Source organism: Neurospora hispaniola (assembly GCF_033458365.1).
Source record: "Neurospora hispaniola strain FGSC 10403 chromosome Unknown B0T23scaffold_6, whole genome shotgun sequence".
NCBI lineage: Eukaryota > Fungi > Ascomycota > Sordariomycetes > Sordariales > Sordariaceae > Neurospora > Neurospora hispaniola.
In genome coordinates, this window is record NW_026944411.1 from 3,502,333 (window position 1) to 3,529,930 (window position 27,598).

Genomic DNA, 27,598 nt, shown 5'->3' on the forward strand with positions numbered 1-27,598 from the left:
TTCCGGGCTTTGTCCAGTAGGATTGTACCTGTGGTTGATAGGGCTGTAGGGCTGTTACTAAGCACCACTGTGAATTCTCAAGTACCTCTCACCGCTTCCATATGCCATAAGCTACAGTCTTATGGACTATCTACCTACTATTGGTAATAAGCGCGAAAGGCTACCTTACACGGGCAGACTATGGTTTGGAAACCTATGCTATTCGACGAGGTTCGGAGTAGAGTCTAAAGGTTTGGGAAAATACCTACCCTAAAGGTACCTAGAGGTAGGTACCTTACCCACCTTGTTGTTGACTGAGAAGATTGTGTAACACGAACCCTACCTCTACACCGCGTTTACCTCTACTTATCTCCTTCCTCACGTATCACAAACACACAAACCAAACTTCTTGCTGCGCTCCGAGTCACATACCCTACCAATATCACCAATTCCGCTACTTCCAATCATCACCCAAACTGTGTAAACTTAGTAGTAGACAGCCTTATAAGATGCATTGTATGTAGTACTATCTTGACCATTAGCTATTCTCCCTCTTATCTCTCAACAAGCAGTACATGCTACCTCTATTCATCCCCTATTTCCTTAGCCACTATCAGCTGCCATTACTTCCCCAAAGAAAGCCTCCAGTTCGCACCAGATCACTTCCTCTTCTGTTCTCTTCTTTCTCTATAAACAGATACGAAATCTACCCATGAATGCAGCTTTTGACTCTGTAGCCTAGTTGATAGCAAGTCCGTCCAGTCTTTCTAGCGCACCCAGCCCACTCAGCACCATATTTTGCTCCGTGCTTCATGCTTTATACCGATATAATTTAGTGTAATGTATCATGTCCTACCGAAGACGTTGATGTTAGTCTCCAATTTTTTCTTTGTTCAACAGTGAAGAAAACTGCCGTGTTGTATACTCGGGCAGTAAGGGGATAGAATGGAATAGGGTAGGATACGACATGACAGGCACATACCAACATATATGACTTGAGTTATTTCCTCGGCGTAGGCGGTGGACTCGGCACATTCGGCCTCGGCGAGAGAGGTCCTGGTCTGGGTGTCGGTCCGGGGGTAGGTGGCCGGGGAGGATTGGGGAGGGTGACGAAGGGGATATGAACAGCAGGAATGGTACTGGGAGATCCGCCAGAAAACGGGGTGGAGGAGGAGGAAAAATAGCTGTCTTGGTAGATGGGTACGTGCCCAGGGGTATCCCTGGTGAAGGGGAGAGTGTAGATGGTGAGGTCGGTTGATATCATCTTGTGGAAGGGTAAGAAAGTTGTTGATTGCGAGCAAAGATGAAGCTTGCGGGACGAGAGTAGAGTGAATTAGAGTCGTCAAGATCAACTGGGTCTTGGGTGAGCACCTAGGAGCAATTGTTCACGACTGAAGGTATCTACAATACCAGAAGACCTGCCTCAGGCGATGAGATACCATCTCTTTTATAAGAGCATTTGGAACATCAACATTTGCACAGGCACAACGCCAAAGCCGGCCCTCGACGGTGAACGCATTACGATGAACGCTCTTGCGCATAACTAAGGTAAGCCTCATCTCGCAGCCCCCAACGATGCGTGAGTCCGCAAGGCCCGAAGAACCCAAGGCATCAACAAGGACGAGTACTGCCTTCTAGGGAAAAAGAAAGTTACCGTAGGTAAGTCTGGTAAGATCTCGTTCGGTCAGGAACTGTAGCAAGATGAAGACGAGCTCCAGAAAATGACTCCTCACTCGCTTTCTCGAGGCTTCGAGTTGTTGACGTCGTCCAACCGCAGGCAACATGGTCTTACTCCTGACTCCTCAGGCCACGAGACCAGGTATTATTTGATCATGCTCGCAAAGCCGCGTTGACAGACCAGGGAGGGCATGCTTTCCCGTTTCCGAGCATGGTGGTGGAAACCCACGGCAGGAACCGTGTCGGGGAGTTCGGGAGGTACCTATGTCTCTTGATGGGAACATCTGAGTGCCTGAGTTGTGCCTGGTGGACGGAAGCGATGCATCCTACGAGGAGAAAAAGGTACCTCTACCAAAATACAGCATTGCCGTACATGATCTGAGCCTCAAACCCAGCGTGGGTTTGCGGCGTGATCAGGGCGGTGAGAACTCTCGCATACCGGGCGTTGCCCTTGTGGTTTCGGACAGCCGGTGTTGGTCATGTGCTGTGTTGCGTGCGGTAAAGAAGAAACGAGACAGCAAGGGAAACTTGAGGAGAGAGGAATGTGGAAACAGAGATGACACTCTGACATTGCAGCAGACAGTAAGCACAAGCAAAAGAACCCATTCAAAGGGATCGACCACCACGTTGTATCATGATGAATCACTTGTACAAGTGACTGTGGTGCCACGCACACTTGTGCTTGAGTATAAAATGTAATTGGGCCTGTTGACGTGATGATGTGTTCTTGTGGCCTGGGGGAAGGGCGAGGTGAGCACCTTTGAGAATGATGCTTCAACCAGAACCAAGCCATTGGAAATGACAACGCGGACCCGACTCGGCGGCACCGTATTGTCAAAGAGCCGCCAGATGCCGGCTCGGTGCCATGGTCGTATTGTGGCGCAATCGCTTGTATCCGAGACAGAGGAACTGAAATGGTTCCCCAGATACGCGCGGCACATGACGAAGGGCGCAGCCTCGGGCCCACGTTTAGGGCTGACCGAAAGTGTTTCGAAATATTTCGGATCATCGAAAAATGCATGCTTCGCCTGGTCATCGGAGTGTTTACTGGTAATCGGGCCTGTTTCCTAGTTGCTGGAAGAGTGCTCGACCATCACGTAATTGGTTTGGTAATGGCGGACGATGAGGTTCTGAGATGGAATCTTTCGGGATGCGGATCGTCGACTGTAGGTCGAAAGAGTCATCTCGAGGCCCAGGCAACGGGGTTAACGTTGCATGTTCTTAGCGAGGGAATACGAATCGCTATTGTATACATACGACTGTTCGGATCTCGGTTAGCCCATTTTATTGGTCAGGTGTTGATGACATGCATCAACTTGAAAGGCAAAACTGGTTTGGCGGTACAGGCTTCCAAAATGGTACATGGAGTACGAGATGGAACATCGGGTTGGGTCGGAAGAACAGAAACCTGCCCCTGCTAGATGGGACCGTATGTAGATAGGCCAAGGGAAACGAGGAGAGGATAGAAATCACCATCCAAAGATAGCTTGTCAGGAATATCTTTCACGTACCACCAAGAAACGAGCATGGACGCCGGCGAGCAACGATGTTGAATTTTGGATGTTATCTGATTCTTCGTGTTCATCTCTTTCTGGGACCAACTTCAACAATTGTTGGCATCTATCTTGGGATTCGGTTCGGATCGCGAGATGTTCTTCAGGCGTCCTGTACAAATCGATGTAAGCTAACACGAGTAAATCCCCCTTTTCTCCTGTTATTCATACAATACTTCCTCCAAAAGGGAAGGACACTCACACCGAACCTGTTGTTGTCCCCTTTTTGTATCGTCGACTTTTTCCTGCCTCTCCCAACGCCTGATGCTCCCATTAACCGATTACCTTCCTCCTTTACCTCGTCCTATGCACCGCGAGAATCTCCCCCAGGCTGCCACGTGCAAACCCTGCGTGAGGGATGCACCTAACGTCTGTCCCAATCACGGCTGCGGCTGCGGCTCCTACTCCTGCGATCATAGCTGTCGTAACTAGCGCGGCTAAGACTCCTACGTCCTCTGTCGTCCACGTCATTTCTTCCGCCTCTACCACCTCCTCCTCTTCCGCCACGTCCGCCCCTCGGACTAGGAGAGCGTGAACGGGAGGACCAAGAGCGTGACCTAGACCGGTATCTCCTGTTTCCTCCAGACGCGGCCACGGGGGAGCGAGAACGGGATCGCGATCGTGACAACGACCGAGGTCGATAAGTATCGGAACGGTGTGCGTGACGTCCACCACCACGGGGTCCGGGGGATCTGTTACGGCCGCCGCGGCCTCCTCCTCTGGGTCCCGGCGGGGGTTGGCGGGGATCGTAGTTGGCGCCCCTACGAGCGGTAGGTGGAGAAGGAGAGAATTTGCGGCGGGGAAGGACAATAGAAACATTGATGACGGCGCCGTCGAGCTGAGCTTCGTGCATGTGGGCGATGGCGGCTTCGGCGCCGGCTTCGTGTACGTAGAGGATGTAGGCTGTGCCGCGATTTGTGCGGGCTGGACGTAAATTACAAGGTTAGCAGTTGCCAGAGTGAATGTAAACCGCAGAAGAACAACCAGGGAAGCTTACATGTCCTGTTCAGAGGCAAATCCAGATCCTCAATCTCTCCAAACTGGCCAAAGATCTCGCGAAGGTGGTTCTCGTTGATGTTCTTGGTCAAGCGCTCGACGACAATCTTGGTGCTCCTGACGGGCTGAAGTGGGCTCGGGCTGCGGGTAAGGCTTCTGGATCTCGAGCGACTATCTCCTCCACGGCTGTAGCTCCTAGCGCGAGCGGGTGGCGGGCTCAGGCTGCGACCACCACCACCACCACCATTCCTGCGGGGCGGGGAGCGGCCTCGTTCACGGTCGAAGGAAGCGTCTCTGTCTCTGAGGGTGGGCGAGGGTTCGCGCGAGTAGTCGCGGGCGGAGCGGGGTGTAAGAGAACGGTGGCGGCGAGGTGTGGGAGACCTGGAGCGGTCGTCGTCGTAGCGGTCGGCCGACCGAGACCTCGAGCGAGAGGCCATTGTTGGTGATGTAGTGGTGATGTAGTGGCTGCTGTGGAAAGATCTGCTTGTTCGCGAATCGCTAAAATTGGGTGTGGAAATACTGTTGTAGGATTTACGCGATCGCAATTTGACAACTGCTATCGTGAACTGTGAGGTGGTGGGGATGAAGAAATGCCTGGTGGTGTTGATGTTTGGTGAAGGATCCTGTTTGCGATTGCTGTTTCTTGACTTGATTGCTGCAAAAGTCCCGACGCGCCTCTTGCTACAGTGGAGCTCTAAAACCGCGGCGGTCATGCACAGACCTCTTTTCTTTTGATTGAGCTTTGGTGGGACCCATATGGCAGATGTTGTCCCACGTGATCCCCCGCTTGTTGTTTTCACCAGCCTTAACCATCTCCACTCCGTTTCCTAGCGCCGATGTTATGGTCCACTAGTGTATGGTTTCCCTTGGCAACTTTATTTCCCGAGAATGTTGTGAAGCTTCCAAGACATCTTTACGAAATCTGGAAAACGCTCAGCCCGACCGACGTCTTTCCGGATGACAACCATTCACACCCCTACGTACCTAATCATATTCACCGACCTGGGCTTAGTGCTACCCATTTTGTCTACTGTTCATGACCGTGATATGGCAAGTGCGAGGTGCTCGGGATGATATGTCGACTTGGCATTTTCAACATGACGGCGTCGTCGATTGTTGATGCTGGACGTGACCTCAATCAACGTCCCAGCACGTATTCAAGCCAAGTCCACCAAGCTACCCCTACAGTTGACGTGGTGCGCAATGATAATGGACGTTTGCCGTGGCTGACAAAACAAGAAAACTTGGCACGAACCTTGTTCAAGGAAAGCATTCCACGCCGATGCCTCAACCACTCAGCTTTCTTGGTATCCGACCATGATGGCATTCTCCCCGATTGTGGTTCAGGCCCAAAACCCTGCATCAGCCATTGACAGTCTGGTTTCTCAGGGTCCTTTCTTCAACCATCGGTCCTGTTGGGCTGTTGCATCCACGCCGCCATCGTCATTTTTAGACCTTCTCATTGGAGCGCGTTGCTTCAAACCATTCAAAGGGTCCTGTCACCCTCCTTCGTCAACCGAATTTGACGTCATTTTGAATCCTAATCGTCACTAGCAGCAACGTCTTCAACCAAACATGAGGTGGCCAGAAGCAGGTTTCATCGGCTACACAAACGATGATGACTGTCGTCGTGGTGGGATAGAAATACCATCGCAAGTGCCGAGATTTTCCTGTGTCCGAACGCTTCACCTTCATCGATAACCAGCAAGCAAACGAACCATCCAGGCTCAGCAAACCTTGAATATCTTCACCTCAACCAACCCCATCATCAACAACAACAACAACAACAACAACAACAACAACAACAACAACAACAACAACAACCACACAACAAGCATCAACATGCCTCTCTTCTCCCGCCACGCCGAGCCCGAGCCCGCCCCGGCCCCCGTCTACCAGGAGCCCGCTCCCAAGCGCCACTCCCTCTTCGGCGGTTCCCACCACCGCTCGCCCTCTCCCGGGTCGCCCACCTACTCCTCCGCTTCGGACCGCAACCGCTCCACCAGCCGAGACTCCGGACACGGAACTCAGCGCAAGGGCAGCCTGTTGTCTCGCACCTTTGGCAACGGTACCTCGACCAGCCACGACGTCGACCCGTCCATCATGCAGGCTCGCGAGCGCGTTATGATGGCCGAGGCTGCTGAACGCGATGCGGATCGAGCGCTGATGGCTGCCAGGGAGAGTGTAAGGCAGGCTAGGGAGCATGTGAGGGCGTTGGAGCTCGAGGCACAGGAGGAGGCGAGGAGGGCCAAGATTAAGCAGTACCATGCTAAGGAGGTGTCAAAGAGGGGAAAGCAGTTGGGACGTGAGTATTCCTTTTCGTTCGGTTGACAGCTTGAGGGATATCAGAAGTCCAGTGGTGCTAACGGCAATACGTCTACAGGTCACGGCATTTGAATGCTCGTTCCCCATCAACACTTCCGTTCGGTCTCTCGGTGAAGGAAAGAAGCTAGCTAATGCGTTTTCTTCTTCTGTTGATCCTGTTTTAATACGTTCTTCCTTTGGCTTTTGTTAGATTATAATATCCACACGCACTCGGAGAAGGAGTTTTGAGTTCGATGTACAATGTGACAGAAGGAGGGAAGTCGCGATGAGCATAGCACGAGCAGGCAAGAAGCAATAAGTCTAGTTGTTATTTACTTTCTAATAGGAAACCCTACCCTCACCCCAACGGTTCCTACCCGCACCCTCCCCTACCTAAAAAAATAGGGCAGTCTAGCTAATAACACCTAACATTGTAAATCCCGTTTTTACCCACAAAATTTCGTTTTTTCAATGTAGCCAACATTCCCCTAACTTAGTCAATTTCTTTCACTCTTTTTCACACAGCTAATCGCACCGATACTACACCCACATACTGTACTTATTTGTACTATACCTATTTGTACTACACTTATTTATATTCTATATACTTAATATATATAATTTAATTTAAATTAATTAATTTTAAATCTTTTTAAATACTAATTTTTAATTTAAATACTTTTAAATACCTAATAATTACGCTACCGTCGTTACACTTCCTCTTCCTTACTAGCGCTATTAATCTTACTTAATTGTCACGGCACTATATGATATGGTCCCGTCCCTTTCGGCGTTCCGCCACCGCAATCTAACCGTCCTTTAGTTAGTTCTATCGAGTCTTTACTTGGTTTATGTATATAGCTTGGGAGTAGAATTTTCACTACTCTCTTCTAATTTTCTCCTCTTCGTACAATATTACATTTTCTCCAAATCCTTCTTAATCGGTATTGTAATAGTATATTGTACTTTTTCTATTAAATTAATAGCTTAACGACCTCTTTATTATTTCGCCTCGATTTATTTTAAAATTAGTGCCGATTTTTCTTAGTCCCTTAGTCCTAGTTTTATTACGCTATATATACAACTTAATTATACTTCGTTAAAATTCCCCTTTAGAAAACGCCCTAAACTAATAATTTTATTTTTATTATTACGTTCTATTACTATTATACTACGTACCCTAATTACTTACGATACTTTACTTCCTTTTCCTTATATAATATACTATTAACGTTCTATTATTAAAACCCCTACGCTAAATTATAAACGACTCTACGAATTCGTCAAGCGCGCCTACCCCCGGCTTTAATATTATATTTACTTATAAAGTTATTATTCGGATTCTCTTCTGTTTAAATACCCTCCCTTTTATTTACGAAACGGTTGAAGGCCTATAGGAAGACCTCTCTAATTTCGCTTCTATTTTGGAGGCGGACCCTAATATCCTTATTTAATTCCAATTCTACCTTACTATTATCGAAGACTATTTTAGTTAGGCTTATAGTAAACTTCGCACTGCCTAATAGGAAGTTTTAGACGTCTAGTAAATAATTAATTAAGTTTAATAGGCTACTATTTAGAATTTTACTACAATTTTTTAAGTGTAGTAGGACTTCGCTAGGGTTATAATTAAAGTTGTTATTATAATTGCGTAGGCCTAATAAATGTAGTAATAATTTACTATAGTCGAAGACCGGGCCTAGCGATAGAATATTAATATAATAGTAGTATTAATTATAATTGCTTTAATTACCGGCGTTACCCGTCTATATAGCGTTAAACCCCCTATATTTAGCGGTGTTGAAACGTCCTTATTTAAACGCTAGGAAGAATATATTAATTAGTAGTTCTAATTAATTGCTAAATTAATATTTAACTTCGCTATATACCTAACCCTAACCGACTATATTCTCTATATTTCTTAATACCTTTCTAATAATATTTATATACATATTCGGGCTAAAATCGATATTATTACCCTTAACCTCTATAATACTTCAACCTAGTTAATTAAATTCTTTAACTTCTAGGATATCCTTATTTACTTCGACCCTTATTATATTATTTTAAATATTTATACTAAAGCGGTGTAGGAAATAGACTATTTTAAATAGGGTAATACCCTCTTCGCCAATTTTATTGCTACTTTTATTAAATTGGCCGATTAGTACGAATTCGATGGACGGCGCTATATCGACGCCTTTAAATTTAAAATTAGTAGTACCTTTTAAAATACTTTAATTAGCGTTATTACGCGATTAGCGGCTAACGATTTTAATATATAGGTTAAATTCCTCCGGGTTTTAATTAATAATATTAATAATTATTGTTACTGGAATAATAATTTTTCGGCCCCGTCCCGCCCGCCGTTCTTAATTAATAACGCTAGCGACCCTATAGTTCTTAATAAGGTTAGTACCCCCTAGAAGGGACCGATCTCCTAAATTAAGAAGGACCGCCGCTGGAAGTTTAATTTATATATATATTACAACGTTCTTAATTACTACATAATAGTTTGTATAGTAAAGGTTAAATTGAAACCCGTTAATTTCGCCGTTGTTTTAGTACTTCCTTAAAATATAGGAAAAGTTTAACTTCCGGTATAAATCGCTATTGGAGGCGAAATTCAAAGAAATTAGAGGACTTATATCTATATTCTATAAGACCTAATACTAATTTCTTTTTTTTAAATTCCCTTCGTTTCGACGCCGGTTCGTCGGTCTCTTACTCTACTATAATCAATTCCGGTTATTCCCCAATAGGTTTTATTAATTCCTTATTCGTATATTATTATAATATCCTTACTATATTACTCCTTTAGTTATATACCCTTTATTTAACTGATAGCCGGAAGGGCAATAAAATTTTATACGTTTATATCTTATTTTATTCTTTAAATTCGTTTATAAACCGTTTAACTTTATTTATATAGTTATTCGGTAATCCGGATATAATCCTTAGCCTCCTTTAATTATAAAAATACAACCCGAGGATCAATTAATTTAATAGTTCTATAAAGCTCCTAAGTTTTACTACTATTAAAGTTCTAATACTTATTAGGTTTAATTAGCGGGTATTTAAGAATATCCCCCTAAATTTTAATCCGGCCGGAACCGACCTCCTAACTACTACGCCGGCTACTAAACTTATTCCCCGGGATAGGTTTAAACCTATTGTAAAATTTAAAACATTCTATTGCTATTCTATAGTAATAAAGAAATTATAATTACTAGTGAATATATATTCGAATAGTTATATTTAGCCTTAAAACGCTTTTATTTAGATACTATCTACTTTTAATTTTATTTTCGTATATAAAGAGCCCGGTATTAAAATTTATAAATATACACTAAATTAATTCTATTACTTTATTAAACCTTCGGCGCTAGGACCCACCGGTATTATAGACAATACTTAAGTATCCAATAACTTAGCCGACCCTAATTAATTTCTCTATAATTTCAATAATTTTACGCTTTAGATAGTCTTTTAGGGCTAATTTACCGAATAGCCCCTCTCCCAACCAATTATTAATTATAGGGATTAGGTAGTAGAGAGGCTATAGTTTAGGGCTATTTTAACGGAGGATATTTAAAAGTATATTAACAGTAAATTACCGCCGACCTAATAGGAGATTTTCAACGCCTTCCTAAATTATTTTCGGCCGAAATAGAAGGCCTTCAACTTTAATACTACTAAAATAATACTACCCTACCGCCCTTTCAATTATAAAATCGATTTAATCCTTAGCTAAAACCCTTTTTACTATTATTTATAGCTTATATTCTAAGAGGAATTCCGTACTATTCGTAAATACTTAGACAATTACTTTATTACTAATTTTATTTATTCGAATTCTTTACTAATAGCCGCTTTAATCCTATTCGCTAAGAAACCTAGCGGGAACGTTCGTATTTATATTAATTATAGGGGTTTAAATAATACTACTATTAAAAATAAGTATTTTATCCCCCTTATTAGGGAAATTATTAACGCCCTCTAAAAAATAAAGTAATTTAATAAATTTAATATTATAGCGGCTTTTAACCAGCTACGGATTATTCCTAAGAACGAGTAGAAGATTATATTTATTATTAGGTTCGGCCTCTATTACAGGGTTAGCCTGTGTGCCTTGTGCCTAGTGCTAGCGTATAGTAGCTTCTAAGACTGCCGTATACTATTATTACCGCCGGTAAGCCAACTATTACCGGCAATTAATTAATTAAAACGCTACCTACCGCGGGTCTATTAGACCCGCCGGCGGTTGCCTTCATAAGGCCAGCCTTCTAGGCACTCAGCTACACTTCTCTTCCTTTCTCCTTCGTACAATTATATATAATTACATTTACTACCTACCCTTTACCTATAATAATTAATTACACCTTTTAATTATTATATTTATAATATAAACCTATTTTCTTTTATTGCGCTATTAATTTTCAATTAACGCGCGTATAGGAATTGCCTTATTCGTCGAATTGCCGAATCCAACACCCTAAACACTAATAATTATAAATTATAATAATTGCAATTATAGTCTCGCTCCCTTTATTCAATAAATAAAAGCAAATACTCTTTATCCAAAGAATAAGAAATTATTTTATATAATTACCTTTTTTATATTTTATAATAAAAATAGCGATTATATATCCTTCTCTCCTATTAATAATACTAATAATTTTATTAACCTCAGTACCCCTCCTAGGAACATACCGTTTAATTTAAATAATATTTATAAAGTATTTAATAAAATTATTAATACTACTAATATCGCTATTTATCAAACCGCACTTATTAAATTCCTTCCCTTAATAATAATTAATAACCTTCTTATCGGTATTAATAATAATAAAAAGAAGAAAGCTATCCCTCGCGCCTACCTTAATATAATTAATATTATTATTTAGGACCCCACTTTTTAATCAATTATCGCCCCGCTTAATCGCTTTTACTATAATAATTTTACTTAATACAAAAATATCGCCGTCGACTTTAAACGTAGCGAAGACGAACTAAAAACCGTTTATAAAATAATTACTAAAACCTAAAATAATTTTGATTAAAAGAACCTTAACTATTTTAATTTAATAATTGAATTTAATAACCTCTAAAAGAAATATAATAACCTTAATATAAACTATACTGCCCTTAAATTTTATAATACTAATATTTAATCCCTATTCGATAACCTTAATAAAACTACTAGTATTAATACTAATAAAATATTATTTTTAAAATAGACTATAAAGAACCCGCCGATTTTTACCGGTAAGGAGAATATTAGTATAGCCTGTAAATACGAAATTTTTAGAATATAACGTTTCTATATTTTATTTTAATAAAAGTATAACCCCCTCCTCTATATTAATAAGGATATTAAAATTATTTATATTATTATATTACTAAGTCCTAAAATCTTATTTAGTATTTAAAATAATTTAAATATTATTTAAAATAAAGGAAATATAAATTCTTAGTATTAGAAAACCGGTATCGAATTTATAAAGTATTTAATTACTCATTTCCAGAATATTAACTTAAAGATAGATATTAACCGTCGTCTCGAAGAATTCTTTATAAAGAACATATCTTTTACAAAATTCGAATTAGAGCTTACTAATCTAATAAACCTCTACAACCTTAATAATTCTATAAAGGTTTACTACCTACGCAATAAAATCAATAAATACCTCCGCAACGCCCTCACACATCGCAACCTTCCTAAGGCTAATAATTTCAAAAAGTAATTCGCAATCTACTACACTATTATAAGTAATTTAAAGGACACTAACTACCACTATAAAATAAATATTCATTTTTTTAATAATAACGCCCCCGCTGCCAGTAGAAATTCTAATAATAATACTAACACAGGCAACACCTCCAACTCCTATAATACTAATAACGTCCCAATTAACTAAAGTAATAATAAAATAGACCTCAATACTATTAACTTTACTATCTTTATTTATAAAAATATTCTTAACTAATATACCTATAATAGTAAATATTACTATTATAATAATAATAATTATATTACTAACAATTACTTTACCTTTATTAATTATAATACTTAAAGCCCCTAATATAATAAAAATAAAAAGAATAAAAATAAGAACTATAATAAAGGCCGCTACAATAGAAAGGAGGTTTATAGTACTAAGGTTGTACCTACTACCGCCCCCACTACTTCTATTATAACCCCCGCTACCGCCACTACTAATAATAAATACTATAACAAACCGGAAAATACTTAATTTCTATACCTAATTATATATAAAAACCCTTCCAATTATTATTATAAAAATAAATTTTAAATTCTTCGGAATTAAAAGGTTTAGAGGAAGTTAGGATATAATTATTAAATAGTTCTACTTCCCCAAATTTAATACTCTTATTATCTTATATTATAACTAAATTATATAAAGATTATTATATTTCCCTTATTAATACCAACTACTCTATATTTACTTTTATTAATTACTTTTTTATTATTAAATATAACCTTCCCTATTTCCGCCTCCGCTATATAAAAAAGCTTATCCTCGCTAATAAAATCATTAAAAATATTATTTCTAAAAGAATAATAGCTAAATTCTATATCGGGTACTATAATAAAATAATTACCTTCCTAATCTATAATATTTCAAAGAAATATCCAATTATTTTAAATTTCCCGTAAATATAATATTATAAACCTAAGATTAATTACGATTAATATAAAATATATTTTACTAACTTTATTTATAAAGGCCGCTATTTACTTACTAACTTTACTAAAAATTAATTAGCAACCCCGAAAATTCTTACTAACCGAATCTTAATTGCAGTTATCTATAGTAGGACCGCTCCTACTCCTTTACCAACTCCAATTCTTCAATTAACCCTAAGGAACAAAGCTACTACCCCTATTAAAATAACCCTAATACTACTAGAACTAATATTAATTAATAAAACTATTAACCTTAATTAAATAATATTAATACTATTAAACCCTACGCTAAAAATTTTCGAAGCTAATTATTAATTTACCTTTACCCCTATTAAAATATTAATAACTAGTAGGGCTAAGTCTAAAATCGGTATTATAAATACGGCTATACTTTTTATTAAAATTAAAAATCTAGCGCCCTATAAACCCTATATCCACCTCAACGGCCAACGCATCTCCGCGGATATAAAACGCCCCCGAGCCCGCTATTACTATAACCCTAACAATACTACTCCTATTAAATCTAACGATATTAAAAAATTTAATATAATTACTTTTAACTTTATTTATAAATCTTAATAATTATAATTATATATTACGAACTATACCGAAATTGAAAGGCTAGCGGCTATAATAGAAGTCTAAGATATAAATTTAATTAAGGAAATAATTATTAATATAATAGAGAATAACAAATAATAATTTAAGGAAAATTTTCCCCTACTCCTCTATAATTTTATTAATAACTTAATTAATATTTACTCTTCCGAAGAATTTAGGGAGGTTATAATCCTCGCTAAAACGATTTACTTTACTAAAAACCTCGACAAAAACGCCCCACTCTATAAAGAAATAATCTACTATATATATTTAATTAAAATCTCTAATAAAAATACGAAGAAATTTCTTAATAAGGCCGACCGTCCAATTAAAATAAAGGACGAAATTCTCGCTATCTTAAAGAAATCAGAAGGATAATAATATATCAACGAAATAACAACCTTCCTCCTATTATTAATTAAAAAAATCCTACCCAACTATTCGTACAATTATAAAATCGAATTCTAGTCGGAAATAACCCCCCTTAATGTACGCCTGTGCTGTATATCCCTAATCGAAACTATTGTTGTTAAAAAGTAAATTAATAAGAATTTAAAAAAGAATTTTATTCACTTATTACAATCTATAGCCGCGTTTCCTATCCTTTTAATAAAGAAGCCCGGCGGTAGTATTTATATTTACATTAATTACTATAATATTAATAATATAATATTAAAAATATATTACCCACTCCTACTAATTAAAGAGACCCTCAATACTATTTACCATATAAAGATTTTTACTAAACTTAATATAATTACTATATTTAATAGGATCCGCATAAAGGAAGGGTATAAATAGCTTACTATTTTCATTACCTATTTTAATCTCTACAAATCTATCGTCTACCCATTCGGCCTCTAAAAGACCTTAAGAACCTTCTAAAATTATATTAACAATATCCTATATAATATCCTCAACGTATATACAATAACATATCTCAATAACATTTTAATTTATTTAAATAATAAAAAAGACTATAAAAACTATATTAAGGAGGTCCTACGACGGATAATTCGAACTAAACTACAAATCAATATTAATAAATACGAATTCTACGTTACAAAAACAAAATATTTTAATTTAATTATTACCCTAAAAAGATTCAAAATAAATCCTAATAAGGTATTTACTATTATAACTTAGGAGGCTCTAAAAACCAAGAGGGTACTATAGTATTTCCTAGGTTTCGCTAATTTCTACCGATAATTTATTAAATATTTTTCAATTATCGCCGGTCTATTATACGAATTAATAAAAAAATCAACAGAATAATAGTAAACCAACCGCTATTAAAGGTCTTTTAAAATTCTTAAGAAGGCTTTTAATAGTAATCCAATACTCCAAATCTATAATTAATCGAAATAGACCGTTATTAAAATAGATACTTCGAATTAAATTTACAATAGTACTCTATTCTAATACAATAAGGAGGGTATTTTATACCCAATCGTCTATTTCAACTAACGGCACTCTTCGGTTAAATATAATTATAATATTTATAATAAGGAATTATTAACTATTATTAAAGCCTTCGAAGAATAGTACCCCGAATTAGAAGGAGCCTAAAAACCTTTCGAAATTCTAACCAATTATAAGAATTTAAAAACCTTTATAATTAATAAATAATTTACTCCCTATTATATATATTAATTTTATTTTCTCTCTCGTTTTAACTTTACTATTAAGTATCGTCCCAAATTACTATAAATATATCCTAACGTACTAAATAGGAAGCCGGAGGATTTACCCAAAAACGAAACCGATAAATAATTATTAGTTAGGAATAAAATCTTATTTAATTATAATATTTTCGTTAATAGAACTTTTATTTTAAAGAATAAAGGCGAAGAGGTCCCCGTCGGTACTAAATATATTTATAAATTAAAAACTCTAAACGAGAGGTTAATAAATAATTTAATAATAGAAGGCTATAAAAAATCGACTATTCTACAAAATATTATTACCTATTTATCTAACCCTAACCGCCGAATATAGTCTAAAGAAATTAAAGACTATATAAAGAGGATCCTATTTACTAAATATTAAATAATTTAAGAACGGGCGTACTTTCGTAATACCGTCCTTATCGACCCTACTAATATAGAACTTCACTTTTTACTCCTCCACCGTATCTACAACTTACCGTCGGCCGGATACCCGGACTATAAAAAGACTTATTTATTACTATTACAATCCTTCTTTTAACTAAGGATATACACTACCGTCAAATCGTATTATAAGGCATATCTAATATACACTAAATCCAAACTATTATAATACGCCCCCTACAATTTCTTAAAACTACTAGCAATACTATTCGTACTATAGAAAAATATTTCTATTGATTATATTATTCTACTAATTCTATATTTACACTACGGGTAAGAATTTAAGTACATTGAAATGGAGCAAAAACCACACCAACACGAAAAGCACCCTACTATACCTAAATGTAGTAAGGAGTAGATCCGGAGTTGAATATGGCTTTCGTCCTTAGGAATTGAGATAGAGTAGTAAAGTTACAACTTATTAATTACTATTAAAGACTAACGAGAAGGATAAGATTCTCTTTATTAGTCTTAGGTTGGTTAGATAGGTTTAGGAGTTAGTTCTTTTACAAAAGGGTTACTAAATTTACTATTACGAGGGCGTTCGACGGTAATTCTATAGTATAAGAGCGGGATTCTTTAGTCTATTATTAAGGATAGGTATTATCTAGTTTAGTCTGGAGTCCCTACCTTCTTCTCTCTTTTCGGTCGGAATCTCCTCTTTATATCCCCTTTCTATTTATTATATTCCCAAGGTCCCGTCCGATTAGTGTAATAGATCTACTCCTTACTAAGCAATAAGCTAAGGCCTAGATACCTCTACCTATTATTTGAAAGTAAAAGCTTATAGTAAAGAAAAGAAGAATATATAAGGAAAATAAAAAAAGAATAAACGAATTACCCTATATTATACTTCCCTTTGAATATTTTTATAATCCTCCTTAAAAATACTTATATATTTGAAATAAAGAGTAAAGAAGGAATATACTAATACTTGTAATTAGGTAGGAGATCTGTACTAAGGAAATAATAATAAGAAAAAACGAACTATAAGTTATATTAATAATAACTTTAAATAAATAATTAGGGTAGAGGTTTCTTCTTTTATTTTTATCCTCCTCTTTTATATTTCCTAGTACCCTTGGTAGTAGTTTGCTTTCTCCTCTTTGTTTCCTTCTCTCTTTTCCTTCTCTCCTTTGCCTCCTTTCTAAATAGATCCTTTATATCCTCTAGATTTATATCCAATAGATCTTGGACTTTGCCTATATCAACTACCCTAGGTTGGGATAACTCCTATTTTATTTTCTTTAAAAGGGTTGGAATATATTTCTATTTTATATTTATTATAGAGGTATTTTTGATACATCTAATCTTTAATAGGTCCTTCGTAATTAATTTCTTCGTTAGGAGTATAAAATAATTAATTAAAAAACAGTTATAATTTTTAAATATAATTTTCACTATTTATATTTTATTACGCTTTATTATTTTCTTTTTTTAGGTTTCGAAGGGGTAGAGGGGTTTAGTATTAGTTTTTTCTTTTATAGAATTTGTAGTATTTTAGGTTTGGGAGCGGATCCTTCTTTTTCCGGTTCGGGTTTAGGCTTTAATATTTTATTAAGTATAAAGGTAGAGTTTCTATTCTTATTCTTAACGTTCCTTCGTTTAGATATATTTATAGTAATATTCTTTTATTTATTAATAGAAATTAAGATGGGTGGTTTAGATCCTTATTAGATTAAATTGTAAAAGGTTTTAAGATTTCTTATTATTACCTTTTCCGGCGGATTTTTAGTAGTAGGCGGGCGTAGTTCTTTATTATAATTGTACTTATTACTTAATTTATTATTTAAAGTTCGTATTAAATCTTTATATTACTCCTCATTTAATAGTTCCTCCGTACTACTAATCTATTATATTCTAGTATAATTATATATAATACGTATTTATTACCTAATTATAATCTCCTTTAATTATTTTATATTATCAATTTATATTTAAAGTTTCTAGTAATTACCCTCTTCCTAAAAGATAGGGTCGATATAAGGGTATAATATGTTAGTAATGTATTAATTTCTATGTTTTATTTCGATAAAAAATAGTTTGGCCGCTTTGAGTATTTAGAATTCGTAATTCTAACCGAATTATTAATAAGGAAATGCGTATATTAAAGTATTATTCCAAACCTTTTCTTATTTTCCCTTTTTGTTCCGGTATATATAGTTCTCCTTGTATAAGACCTTAAGCGCGGTTTTGATCCGTTCTACCTTCTTTATAGTAAAATTTAAATTATATAAATATTATATATTATCTATTTAATTAATAATTATTAATAAAAAGTAATTTCCTATTTAAATTAGTAGATACTACTATCGTATTTTTACTAAGAATTCTTTAAGGTTCTCCCTTATTACTTTAAAGTATAGATTTGTAGTATTTAATAGTAGTATTATTAGTAGAATGTAGATTTGGTTACTAAAATTCCTTAATATTTATATTAAAATTATATATATTTTAGTACTATCTAACTATTATTTTTAATTAATATAATATTATAAGTTTACTATCCCTAGGGTATACGAATATTATAAAATTCTATTAGGTTAGGTAGACTTTAACTAATTTTTTAGGGGGAGGAGATTTGCTCTTATAACTTTCTTATAAATATTTTTATCTACGTTGCTAAATATAAAAATAAATAGTAGTTCTATTATACTACCCTAATTTCCTTTCTTTTTATATTTAGGGAAATATTAATTTAAATTTAGTAATAATTTTTTAAATAATTTTAATTATAAGGAGTAGACCTCTCCCAGTTATATATTAATTTCTTTTTAATTCCTAATATCTTTTATTTATATTTATTTTATATTCTTTGTATATTCGTTTATTTATAAATTGCAGCCCTAAGGTACGGGGGTAGGGGGAATTTCTAATTATAATTTAGATTTGGAATCCTTTAGGAGGACGGTTAAGTTTTTAGAATTACTTTCTTAAAGTATAGATTTATCCTCGTAAGAGGAGATCTCTTTTAATATTTATTCTTCTTATTTTATATTTACAATTTTAATAAGTAGGCTATTAGGGATTTCTTTTTTAATAAATTCTCCTTTCTTTTTTTATAATTTAGAAAGAGGTTTATTAGGGGAAGGGATTTTTTATATTAATTCCTACGTAGGGTTCGACTTGGCGATGTTCGGGGGTGAATTTATAAGTAGGGTAGATTCTTTAATAATAATAAGTAGTAATATAATAGGTTAAGTCTCTTTAGCGGGTAATTTTAGTAATTAATAAATTTTTATTCTTTATTAATATATAAATTCTTTTTTACTTTCCTTTTCTTAAAAGGCGGAGATTTTTTTATTATTACTATTATTATTTTTAAATTTTTAATAACGAATATAGACAATTTATTTTAGTTTTATATTACTAGGCGGATTTTGTTCTATTACGAGTTGAATAATATTAATTTTATAATATCCTAGGGGGCTAATTATATCCTTTTTCAATAATATTCTAAATTATTATAATTATTTATATTTAGATATAAATTTGAAGATTATAGGCTATATAGTTAGGTTATATAGGTATAGCGTTTTTGTAAGTTCTTTATTAAAGGGTTTCTCGAATTATAATTCCTCGGGTTAAATCCGTAGTACTTTTATCTTTCGTACTTGCGTAGGTTATTAAGTGATAGTTTGTAGTACCCTAGGCCAGGTTTGTAATTCTTCTATCTTATATATTTGTATAGGATATTGAGTGATGGTTAGTGTAGATCCGTTTTTAATAATATAGTAAAGTGATAGTAGTTGCCGGCGTATATTTTTATTAAAGATTTTTCGTTTTTAATATAGTTAGTAATTTAGTTGCGTTACGAAAATTAAAAAAATTATTTAGATATTATTTTATAATTGCAATTGGAATTTTAAATATTCTTTAGGTATAGATCCGCCGGGAGGATATTTAATATTCTATTTATTTACCTTCTAACGATACTTTTATATTTTCTATCCCTATTTAAAACTTTTTTACTTTTATTATTTAGGTAATATATATTTAATTAAATATATTTTATTTACTTCTTTCTACTTTTATTAATAGGTATTTAATTTCTTTTCGCTTTTCTTTATTTATATTTCTAATAATTTTTCCTTAATAATTAATTATAAGATATCCTCCGATTCTTTCTCTTTAATAATATAAATTTACACTATATTTAAAAATTCTCTTCCTAATATTTTTAACCCTTTTTAGGTAGCAATCTAAATAAGGGAAATTCTTTTTAAACTCTAAAGTAAGAATCTTTAACCGAATATTAATATTCTAGAGTTTGTTTTTATTATTAGAAAAAGATTATTAATTCTTTTTTTAATTAATTTTATCTTTACCTTCCCTTTAAAAACTAAGAATAATCTAAGATATTTTAACGAACGCCCTAATAATAAACGCTAACTTCTATCGAAAATTTTTATTAACCTATCTCTAAGTCTACTTTCTAAGGATAATTTTTAAGGAATAGTATATAATCCTTACTACGAAGTTTTTACTAAGGAGGTAGGGGTTTTCTCCTTAAAGTATCCTATTGCGGTTGGTTCGATATATTTTAAGTAGAAGTTCCTAAAGAATATTAATAATTTCTATTATTTTATATTAGTTTTTAAAATAGCTAATGGGTACTACGAGGCGATCCTCTCCTATATTTAAAGTTCTAGAGTTAAGAAGTATCCTCCCTAGAGAATTTTTATTAAGAAGAAAAGTAATTAGCCTTGGGGGTATTATATTAATTCCTTCTATATTAAGAAGGAGTATATTTTAACTTTATTTATTTAGAGATTTAGTATCCCGTATAGATCTATTCCTCCCTAATTAGTATTTTCTTTTATATTAATTATTATCCTTTCCCTAAGAATTAATATATTTATTTTTATTATTTTAAATAATTCTAAAAGACATTTATTTTTATTTTTATTTCTATTAGTAAATAGGAGACTCCTAACGTTTAATCGTCCTTTTTTAATTATATTTCTATATTAGTAAATATTAAGGGAGGGATTTGTAGTAATTGTATATAGTTCGGTAAATTTACTATTTAATATACATTTTCTACGACTAATTTGGAGTATTTAAAATTCTTTATTTAATATTAACTATAATACGCCGGTCTTTATTGGACGTTATTAAATAACTAAGACTAAGGTGGGGATTTTTTGTTTATTAATAATATTAGTTAATTAAATTAAATATCCTTTAAGGATTAGATTCCCTTTAGTAGGAAGATATAGTCCGAATACGCTACCTATAAACGTAAGTAATTAAGTTTAAAGGGAAAAGGGGCTATTATATGCGGTAGTTATAAGGCATTGAGATTATTTGCCTAGGATGATTCTTTATTTTGGTAGGGTCTTAATAATAAGTTTAATAATAATTAGGATTTAAGTAATAATTCTTTAATTACTAGAAATTCGTCCTTTAATAGTATAGAGAATAATATTGGAAATAAGGGTATAAATTCGTATAAAATTAGTATATCCGTAATTGAAGATAATATTACTCTTTTTTTAGTAACCCTAAAAAAGTATAAATTAAATTATTATAATTAGAAGTAGGGCGAAAAGGGTAGTAAGGGGATGGAAATTAATATTATAAATAAGGGTGATAGTATAGATTCTTATAATATAAATAAATTTATAATTGGAGTTTAGGTAAATCTCCCTTTATTAATTTTTAAGGATATTAAATCGGATTATTATAGTAATAAATAGAATATAGAGGGCGGTAACGAGATGGAGGTTGATAATACCAATTTGAATAGTAGTATAGATTTGTACGGTACTAATATATCTTTAATTAAGGTAGAAGTAGTTTTAATTTTTAAAAAACCTAAGGTAATTAGGTACGAAAGGGATTAAGGGTTAGGGGGTGTTTTAGGTAATTATACGGATTTTAAAGTTCTATTTCCTAAAATTCTACTTCCTAAATTTATAGAATTCCTTTTTAAAGATTGGGTTTTAAATTTATACAACCTCTTAAATATAAATAATAATACTCACTTTCCTAAGGATTTTAATAAATTTTTTCTATTTAATAGTAGAAAATATAGTAAGGATGATAATAAGAAATATAGTATTAATTCATAGCCTATTACTATTTGTAATATATTTAAAACTCCTTTATTCAATTATGCTTCTCTTATTTATATATATGGTTCTAGGGGTAAAGGGGACCCTATAGTTATTTCTTTATCCGAGGATAGTAATTCGTAAAATAAGGAGAAGGGGTAGAGGGGCGGATTTTTTACTATTTTTTGGGTCGAAATCTTCCTTTATTCTTTTAGTGTAATTGTGGTGTCTGGTCTTCCCTTTGAAAGTAGTAAGAGTCTAATTTACTATTTTCGCTAAAAAATTAAATAGAATAATAATAAAATATAACAATTATATATTTTCTAAATTATTAGTCCTTTAGTTATATAGTATAGATCCGTTACATTTATTTCTATAATATTATTATATAGTACTACTATATTAGGGCCGGCTTAATTTAATTCCTTTTATATTATAAGAATTAGTAGGGATTTCCCTTTATTAGAAAATAGAAAAATAAAAATATTAAAGTATTCTAAAAGTAGAAATATAATTGTAAATATATAAATTATAGACTTATAGAGAAAAATAAATGTTAAAGGAAATATTGTAAAGAAAAAGGTTGAAAAAGGGGGCTATATTATTATTTCGGTTTTCTTATTGTACGTCGGTTGTTAGGTGCGGATTTGCCTATCCCTAGGTATGTGAGCGGGGTGTTAAGTTAGTCCTTAGAATTTGTTTATATTCCTAGGGGTTTCTTTTTAGGGATTGTAACTTTAATTTTAATCCAAATTAAATCTTTCTATATCCTATCTTTAAAGGTGTTCTACTTTATTTTCCTTTTCTTTATAGTTATACCTTCTTTAAGTTTATATTATAGTACCCGTCCTAGAATTTCCTCTATAAATAATCCGTTATTAGCCGGTTTAGGGTTTTTTTAATTTCCTCCGTCCTTAGGTAAAATTTATTCCTTATTAAATATTATATTTAGGTTTTTAGCGTTTAATATTATTCTATCCCTAATTATAAATTTTTTAATCTTCCTAGTACTTATAAACTTACTAAACTATATCCTATCTAGAGTGTTAATATAGTATACGCTCCTTAAATTGGAGATCCGGTATATTTTGTAGGGGCCTTACTATTAGTACGAAAATTTCTTTATTAAATTTATATTAATCCTTTTAATATTATTGTATTTTAAAATTAAATTGCCGACTTTAATTTGGGCGTTTTTAAGTCGTATTTTCTACTAGTTTTATTTATTATAGTAATTAACTACTACTTCCCTTATTACTACGACTTTTTTTGCGGCCTATATAAATTTATATTTAGAGTCCTTATGTATTTAAATAACTGTACTAATTAATTCTTCCCTAATTATTACCCTATTATTATTCTTCTAATTAGTAATTTATTAAAAAGGTAGGTTAAATTTAATTAGTAATACCGGATTATAATTGTATATTAATTAAAAGGAAGTATACTTATAATTTTTTTTAATAGTAGTCCAGTTTGTAAAGAGGACGTAAGGTAAATGTTTTTTCTAATTAGCGCTACTCCCTTTAATTATTTTTATAAGTAAAGAAGTAATTATAATATATCCTTATTTATTTATATTATTAGTTCGTAAATTGTAAGGCGCGATAAATTCCCTAAGAATCCTTAATTAAAGTAAGTATTTAGTAATAGCCTTTTGGAATTTTGTACTACTATTAATTAAAATTATTAGAGGGTATTTCTACTTTAGGAATAGAAGTTTAAAAAAGTCTTTTATTTTATTTAATGAAGTTGTAAGGAGTAGGGTAGTTTCTATATAATTTATTAAATTATCCTTAACTTCTAATAGAGGGATTTTTTTATTATTTGTATTTAGGAGGTATTAGATATTTAATATTTATTTTTTAAAAGGGTGAGAATTCGGGTAAGTTTATTAGTAGCTATCTTCGAATTGTTTAGGGTTGAATATTTGGTAGTTAGGGTATAAATAGATTAATTCCTTTACTTAAATATATATTCCTTTCTAATAATAGTACTTTATAATATAGCGGTACGTTCCTTTTCGGCTTTTATATTCTACTTTATTATAGTAATAGAATATAATTTACTAGCGTTCCTTTAGACTATTAATTAATCGTTTTAGGCTCTAAATTGAGGTTGTAGGGTATAATTAAAGGATTCTATTATATACTATAAATTTAATAGTATTAGTCCGGAATTAGCGTTTTATAATAGCTCTTTTTAGCCCCGAAGGGATTTCGTAAGTTAATAAGTATTTAGCAATCTCTTTTAACTTCTTAGACTATTCCTTTTAAAATATTAACTAAGGGTTATTTGTATATATAATAAAGATAGAGTAGATTTGTATGTTTATAAAATCGTTAATATCCTTCTTATATATTTATTCGTAGAGGTTAGAAGGTTTAGGGGGTTTGTAAGATAAATTATTAATTATTATATTTTTATTCTTTGGAATATACTTAACGTTAAAATTAAAGATTTTTATTTAGGCGATCTATTATATTAGTAATACGCCGGGTATATTATTTATAATTCTATTCAATTAATAGATTAGAATTATTATATTAATTTTAATTACGAAGTAAATGCCGAATAAGTACCTTTTTAAACGCTTTAAAGTATAGAGGAGGCCCCGAAATTCCCTTTTTATAGTATTATACTTCTTTTTAGCACCGGACTAGATCCTACTTTCGAATTAGTATAGGTATTGCTTTCCGTCCGGGCCGATCTACTCTAGAATAACTCTCTAACTTTCTAGTAATATATTAATTATAAGGAAAATTGTTCTGTAATAATCGTTATTATATACTAAGGTAATGAGGATTAATATAATAGTAATTATATATTATAGGTACTCTATTACGAACTATTCGTTCTCTATTTATTGGAATTTAACGTCCTTTTTTATTAGATTATAAAGGGGGATTATAATAATGCCGAATCCTTTAATTTAGATTCTATAGTACCTTACGATATTTAGGAAAGTGCGGATTTATTCTAGTTCCTTTCCTTTCTTATTGGTTTAGTATTCGTAGTAAGTCTATTTATTAATTTTTACAACTTTATTTATAGTTAGCGCTCTTCTATTTAGTATATATAAGTACCCTACTAATACTATTTCCCTTTAATACTATTAGGATTTTACGGTTGCGATTATCCCTCTTATTAGCTCTATATTAATAAGTACTTTATTAATATTTATAAAATATTCTAATATATATCTCCTAATTCCCTTAATATTAATCTATTCCTTACTATAATTACTTTAGGGTCCTTTAATATAAATATTATTAAAGTAAGGTTAATAAACATTAGGAATTAAATTATATAATATTCTTATTATTACCTTTATAAACTATATAATAGAGTTCGTACCTCCTTATAGTAGAGTGGTTATCCGGAAGTAACTAATAGGGGTCGAGAAGGTAGTAAGGTTACGATTTGCTTCGTTAAGGGGGATTTAATTGTACTTTAAAAAGAGGTTTAATAAGGATATTATTTTATAGCCTCCAAATGCTTTATTAAACTCTTCGTAGCCTGGGGGTGGATTAGTATTTCGGAGAATTACCTTATTAATCCATTGGGCGTTATTAATAAAACGTAAACCGCTATCCTTCTTTATAACTAAGAATTAATTATTCCTATATACCATATAACTTTCTTCTAAAATCCCCTTTTTAATTCGATTTTTTAATAAATTATATACTTTATTATAGAGGGTTTTCGGAATTGGAATAACTTTTATTTATTAGGTAGAGTGAGGGATAGTACGGATTTTCTAAAGTGGAATAATATTAGGATTTAACTTTCTATATTTAATAAAATCCTAAACTAGAGTTTACTCCTTATTAAAGAGGATATAGGTAAATAATTCGATTTCTCCTTCGTTTAGAATATTTTAGACCGTTTTTAATAGAATTTAAAATTGTTCTTCCGTTAAGCGTAACTTTTAAATTAATTCTATGAACTTTAGTATTATATAATAGTCCTATTCTAAATTGTAATTTTTAAGTATAGAGGTAATCCGTTCCTTTACTATTATTAACTTCTTTTCCTTTTAATTAGAGTCTCCTCTAAATTTTAATCTATCTAATATAATATTATTAATTAAGTTTACTTTCTATACCGTTCGTTTATATATTATATTAATTTATATAATTATATATTCTAATCTTCCTTTAATATAACCCTCCAATTCCTCCCTTTTCTCCTTATAATTATCCGGTAATAATAAATACCCTATTAATAAATCCTCCGGGTTTATATTTTTTAATAATTTTAAAAAGAATTTCTTTTAATAGTAATAAATTTATCGAAAGATATTCGAACTTTGCGGGCCAATTAAAAAACCCTATTCTTTCTTTAGGAAGATTATTAAATCCTCCGCTATCTTATTACTAAAGGGGGTAATTCGCTTATTATCTTCCTTTAAAACATTCTCCAACAATTATCCTTAATCTACTAATAAAGTAGTCTCCTCTATATAACCCTCGCTAAATCCACCTCCTTACCCTTTAATATATAAGGCTATTATAATAGTAAGGGAGTTAAATCCTTTACCTATTACTTTACTTCCCCCTAAAAATCTCTAAATTAATAATTAGAGTAATACGGATTACTACCCCGTCGAACGTTATAACCGTATAATTCCTTCCGCCTTCTTTATACTTTATATAAATTTTAGCGTTTTAAAAGAATAGCAACCCTAAAATAATATTATAATTTAATAGGGCTTACTCTATAATAAAGAAATAGATTTCCCGTCCTTTATTGAATAATTAAATTTTTTTGCAAATTTTACTAAGAAATCCCTTCCTTCTTCTATTACTATTAATATTGGAAATTTTTATAATAATATTTTAAAGTCCTAGCGAATCCGCTAGTGCTTTATAAATAGTATTATACTTAATACCTATATTTAGTAAGGCGGTGATTTTCTTTCCTCTTTAGAATTTAATTAATATATAAAATATAAGTAAAGGGGTAAGGCGTATAGTATTTCCTTCTACGAAGGGCGACTTATTAATAAATTTTATTTAATTTATAGTAAGAGTTAGTATATTCCGAGGGGAGACAATATATATTAGTACAAATCTATTCTTTCTCCAATCCCTAATATTATACTATTTAAATAGAAAGAAAATATTATTTTTTAAGGATAGCCGGGTAAATATAGGGCTATTATTCTTCAAGGCGACTTCAACCAAATTTACGGATATATCTATCCTAGGCTCTTATTTTTCTATAGATACGAAGTGAACTTACACTTTATTGGGCCCAATAGGAACGAATTTATTAATTTCTAAACTATTATTAGGAATTATATTATTATAATATTTAAATTACGTAGTAGGGATCCCGTCCTTATTGTAAAGAACCCTAGAGAATTATTTAATCTAATTATAAATAGTTAGAGTATTAGTAAGGTTGTTTTAAATAATATCTTTAATAGTAATAGTAATTTTAGCATTTATAAATTTAGCGGTTATAGGGTATATTTCCTTTATATTTAAAATATTATCTCGAACCCGGATATCCTTTATATACATTTAATTTAATCCTTCCTCCCTTTATACGAATAAGACCTTTTTAAGTTATAATTTTAGCGCTTTATTAGTAGGGGTA

General features: G+C 32.8%; 3 protein-coding genes across 3 annotated transcripts; 1 reads left to right on the top strand and 2 right to left on the bottom strand.

The window, feature by feature from the left end:
• Window positions 1-1,642: 1,642 nt before the first annotated feature.
• Window positions 1,643-2,811, bottom strand: B0T23DRAFT_205140 (uncharacterized protein). The gene has a single exon (XM_062833455.1). The coding sequence runs from the start codon at window positions 2,690-2,692 to the stop codon at window positions 2,042-2,044; it is 651 nt and encodes a 216-aa protein (XP_062691320.1). The 5' UTR covers window positions 2,693-2,811; the 3' UTR covers window positions 1,643-2,041.
• Window positions 2,812-3,456: 645 nt separating this feature from the next.
• B0T23DRAFT_205121 (uncharacterized protein) lies at window positions 3,457-4,986 on the bottom strand. Its single transcript, XM_062833454.1, has 2 exons — window positions 4,207-4,986; window positions 3,457-4,133 (listed from the first exon to the last, which is right to left on the bottom strand). Exons 1-2 carry the CDS (start codon window positions 4,916-4,918, stop codon window positions 3,574-3,576), a joined length of 1,272 nt encoding a protein of 423 aa, XP_062691321.1. The 5' UTR covers window positions 4,919-4,986; the 3' UTR covers window positions 3,457-3,573.
• A 782-nt stretch (window positions 4,987-5,768) lies between these two features.
• B0T23DRAFT_205149 (uncharacterized protein) lies at window positions 5,769-6,925 on the top strand. The gene is made up of 2 exons (XM_062833456.1): window positions 5,769-6,510; window positions 6,589-6,925. Exons 1-2 carry the CDS (start codon window positions 6,048-6,050, stop codon window positions 6,600-6,602), a joined length of 477 nt encoding a protein of 158 aa, XP_062691322.1. The 5' UTR covers window positions 5,769-6,047; the 3' UTR covers window positions 6,603-6,925.
• The last annotated feature ends 20,673 nt before the right edge of the window (window positions 6,926-27,598 follow it).